Raw genomic sequence first — 4,899 nt, forward strand, 5'->3', positions numbered from 1 at the left:
ACACTGTCAGGGAACCAGGAATGTCAAAAGCTGTTTTTACTTTGCAGGTAAAGTTATTTTCTTTATTGTTTTGTATCTTTCAAATAATTACACACATTTGCTGGACCAATAGTTACTGAATTGCAAAACTTCAAATCCACTTATATAGATATAAATGCATCCATCTTTGCCATAATAGGCTTAACTTAAAGTAATACTGCAATAGTTTCTATGCAAGAGTTTTATGTTCTCAAGAACAGGTATGTCACTCAGTTAGATTCAAGAACAGGTATGTCACTCAATTAGAACATGGACATAAAAGACATTATCACTTGCACTAGCTTAAATTAGGCTTTATCTATGCTATATTATTAACATCATGCAAACTGGTATCTTTGCAGAAATCAAAGTTATTTCAGCGAGCTGTGTTTTTCTCCATGCTCAATCCTCAGCCGAATGGAGCTGGCTTTGCAGGGACTTACACAAATGATGGGTGGAATTTAAGCAATCATTCAGCTCTTGAAATGAAAGTTCGTGGTCAAGGAGATAACTACATCTACAAAGTGAACTTCCAACATAAAGGACAAGAACCCAGTGTATACCCTTCTTATGAAATTTTCTTCACAGTAAGTTGGATTTTGTTTTGTTAAACTGAAGTTGTAAAATTAAGCATATCGTAATCTGTATGTACTATGTTTATGTTAACCAAAAAGCGACAGGCATGGCATGTACATACATGCCATGCCCAGTTTATTTTGTTAATTGTTTTTACACATAGATGGCTCCACTTGTACTAAGTCACCAGTAAGCCAATTATGATTAGTACTTGTCTCATCTGTTTACCCTTTTCATTAATTTTTGAAAATATTTTATGTTATCTTGTATTGTTGCTACTATTGTCTATAACATTAGTAATTACGATATCTATAATAAAAACAACACCATTGATATCAATAGCATTAGTTAAAAAAAAAATTCAAGGAAAGGTAAAATCAGGTAAGGTCACATGGTCTACTAATTGACTCCTTTGTGGCTAAGCACTTGCAGAGCTGTGTGCATAGACATTTCACAAAATAATTCTAAAATGAGCACATCATTTCCCAGGTAACATTGGGTTAACCTAACACAAAAATAACATGAAAGTAAAAAGACAGAATTTTTTTGTAATACAAAAATATCTTTCAGGCTCCAGAGAACAAGTGGACCATTATCTCTCTGCCGTTTAGTGAGTTTAAGCCATACTACCGTGGGGCTCTTGTTCCTGACGCAGAACCTCTTGACACATCGGATATAACGAGAACTACCATTCAGATTCCTGGTGGCGTTTATAGCGACTTTAAACAAAGAGGAACAAGCTCACTGGAGATTGATTATATTCAGGCTGTTTGAAAATGCTGAGTTGACAATTGATTATCCATAAGTTATGAGAGATAATTTATTGTTTAGAGGAAGTGATAGATTTTTTTTTTTTTTATGAAAATGAAAGTTCAGGCTTTGATGTTATCTTATTATTTTTCCTAACATTTTTATGTACAAATGATAGTGTAAAGGGTGAACTAATTTCTCTTGTGTTGTTATAGCAAAATTAATACTGTACATGTTTTTGGTTGTGAAAATTACTCTTATACTGGATTACTATACAAAGAATTTAATATTCCCCCTATGTAACTAATGCTCATCTGTTTATTATGATAATAATAGTAATAATAATGATAATGATACAGATAATAAGGTGATTCAAACCTCTGAAAAACAGCAAGTCATATCTGTGTATGATTTCCCCCAGGTATGTAATTATTACTGAAGGTTGATATATGTGTACATGTAGGAGATGAAAGCTGAATAAATATTTCTAAAGATATATATTTTTATTGAATAATGATAATTATCTACCTCTATACTTATCTGTCTGTAAACTGCTATAGTTTGTAGATTTCACTGCATATTAAACAAATCTAGTTTGCTTTACATAAATTAAATATAATACAAAATATGTGTTCTTATTTTTCTATTTATTTTAAATTACTTTTGATAACCTGGTTGCTGAGAGCATTTAGTGAATAATAATTTGCAGAAAGAAAAATCCAACTTCACAAGAGGATGAATATTTGTAACCTGAGGGTTATGCAGTCACAAAAGGACACAATGCAAAAAGATTAAGTAACACTGAAAAAAAATGTAATTTTTTTTCTGTGTACATATCTTAAGCATACCCCAAAGACAGTCATTGTTTTTAAAGGTTAATAAAGAGCATTCTTCCAATGAAATCAAAACAGAAAAACAGAAGCTGTACTCATTAGTGATAATTATAATATAACAGTATCTTTTTATCAGCAAGCCAACTTATTATAAACTAAAATAGATATATAAGGATCTCATATATGTTATGTTTGCATTGCATTCTATTGAGAAAAGCACACAGTAACATCGGCATCCATACAATTTTCAAAAATTGCATAAACTACTTTTGTGGTGAGTAGCAATACAGTACACTTCAGATAGATATATCAACTCTCTCTCTCTCTCTCTCTCTCTCTCTTCTCTCTCTCTCTTTCTCTCTCTCTCTCTCTCTTTCTCTCTCTCTCTCTCTCCCTCCCTCCTCTCTCTCCCTCCCTCCTCCCTCTCCCTCTCTCCCTCCCTCTCCCTCTCTCCCTCTCTCCCTTCTCTCTCCCTCCCTCTCCCTTTCCCTCTCCCTCCCCCCTCTCATTTATGATTATACATACTATATTTTTATTTATGCTGTTATTCTCTTGTACAAATGATTTATAATTTGTGTATCAGTCTTGTGTAGGTGATTAATGCACTTAGGTTATTTCTGATCTCACTGAAAATCTGGACTACTTCTTGAATCCATATGTTTTTTAAGCTGTAGCAATCATGAACAATAATGTTTAACAAGTGTAACCCTTATAGTTTCTAGGGAATTCCTGTATGTATTTATATAGATGCAGTCACATACACACACACTCATAGCACTTTTTTTTTTTTTTTTTTATCATTATACACTTATTTCATCTCTTTTCTTACTTACTTAATCACACATACCACATACCAGCCTTATGTACAGTAAAATTGAAAGTTGTGATTGATTCATGCTTTGTATTTTCAGATACAGTAAAAAAAAAAAAAAAAAGAAATGTGGCAGCGGCCAGCTCTTGCACTTCTCTATTTGGCGATAGTTGTCGTTGTGACATGGATGGTGGAAATGGTGTTTTGGTGGGATGCTGGATACACATCATACCAGGTAATTCAGATGCGTTTAACTTTCTCAGTTCAGAAGAAAAGTGATTTTCCTTAGGTATTTATGTTTACTCTTCAGCAGGAAGTATGTATTGTTAAAGGTTATATTAATTAGTCATTGAATGTCAGTAAAGAAAATGTACAATATAGCTCTACCTTTATAATTGTACTCGATAATAGTATGCAGAATTTTTGTGTGTGTGTGTGTGTGTGTGTGTGTGTGTGTGTGTGTGTGTGTGTGTGTGTGTGTGTGTGTGTTTGTGCTTGGTAATGATAATTTCTTTTATTATAAGACAGTATATGTTTTGCAGATTGTAAATCCACTAAGAAATTTATCAGTATCACAGTTACGCAGTCTGCTTGAAATTCGAGGCATCCAGCACACAGCACTCTTAGAGAAATCAGAAATTGTAAACCTTCTGCAACAGTCAGGTACGAATTTTCCTTCTCAATCTATAGCAATTCTTTTCTCCAGAAATCCACCATCATCATCAAGTTGAACACATTTTTTCAAATGTAAAAAAAAAAATCATTTAAAATTTATGTAATTGTGCAAATGATACTCAAAATAGGTATCATCGTGAAGAATGTGCAGCTCTGGCATTCATTTTGCACAACTCAGGGTTCTGATTGATGATTGCAATGCAGTTCGAAGTCTGATGTGTGATATATTTATAAAAGAAAGAAATAATCACACATTAGAAACTGAGGCATACTTTTTTTTTGGGGGGGGGGTTGAATTTTTTTCTTTCTTTCTTTCTTTTCTTCTTTTTTCTTTTCTTTTCTTTTCTTCCCATTATTATTATAACTAGATTTTAGGGGTTACAGGTCTTAGTGTTTTTAATGCATGTCTCAAATGGGTTTTCTTAATAGGTAAATTCCATGAGAAAGTAGTGTTTGGATATAGCAAGTATTTATCATAAAGTGAAAAGTGTTTTTATGTTGTTGTTTTCCTTAACAGGCCCGGTCCAGTATGGAGAACTTTTAGAGAAAAAAGAGGATACTAAGAAACAGGCTCCAATAGAGTTATCAGGGAAAGATGACTATCATGAACAAGTTAGTATAATTCTACTCAAAAGTTGTTTTTTGGCATTTCTAAAATTTCACACACACACACACACACACACACACACACACTCACACTCACACACTCAGATATTCTCTTATTTGTTCACTCATCTCTTTTCTTGTTGTAGGTTTATGAAGAGAATGAGTCTTTATGGCTTGTTGAGGTAGTTCCTGGAGAGGGTCAGTACACAGGCCACCCTCTTCTGGATGACCGTTCTTGGCGTATCCTGGCACCCCAAACTGCAGGCTCTCCAGATCAGCAGTGCCGTCATCAGCTGCCAGTTTTATCGTAGGTGAGTATGAATATTGCTGTTTTGTTATGTTTAGATTTATACAGTTAATATATTCAGGAGAAAGTATGATCATTTCACTTATGATACATTGCTTTTTTCAGTTTTTTTTTCTATAGTTACTTGCTGTTTTTTAGCTTTTAAACAACTGTAACATAAGAAGTTTTCATCAGTAATGTTATGAAAACATTATCATGTGTCTGAAGCAAATACTAATCAATTTGAAAGACAGAGTGTGATAGGGTAGATGCAAACAACAACCTGTAAGCAGTTTAAGTATAAAGATGACCCACAAAATTTGTACTGACAAAATAGTATGTGA

At 33.3% G+C, this 4,899-nt stretch overlaps 2 protein-coding genes across 2 annotated transcripts in view; both read left to right on the plus strand.

Annotated features, from left to right (window-relative positions):
- Positions 1-1,838, plus strand: part of LOC119575873 (uncharacterized protein C9E9.15-like) — a 4,620-nt gene extending 2,782 nt beyond the window's left edge. Inside the window, exons 4-6 of the mRNA XM_037923411.1 lie at positions 1-47; positions 381-605; positions 1,165-1,838. The exon at positions 1-47 is cut by the window's left edge and continues 77 nt beyond it. Of these exons, the coding sequence (XP_037779339.1) occupies positions 1-47; positions 381-605; positions 1,165-1,368 (476 nt within the window). The 3' untranslated portion in view covers positions 1,369-1,838. The remainder of the gene's footprint in view (positions 48-380; positions 606-1,164) is intronic.
- A 2,656-nt stretch (positions 1,839-4,494) lies between these two features.
- LOC119575875 (uncharacterized protein C9E9.15-like) overlaps positions 4,495-4,899 on the plus strand; it is a 6,674-nt gene continuing 6,269 nt past the window's right edge. Inside the window, exon 1 of the mRNA XM_037923413.1 lies at positions 4,495-4,580. Within this exon, the coding sequence (XP_037779341.1) occupies positions 4,495-4,580 (86 nt within the window). The remainder of the gene's footprint in view (positions 4,581-4,899) is intronic.

This window comes from Penaeus monodon, chromosome 8 (genome assembly GCF_015228065.2).
Source record: "Penaeus monodon isolate SGIC_2016 chromosome 8, NSTDA_Pmon_1, whole genome shotgun sequence".
Lineage (NCBI taxonomy): Eukaryota > Metazoa > Arthropoda > Malacostraca > Decapoda > Penaeidae > Penaeus > Penaeus monodon.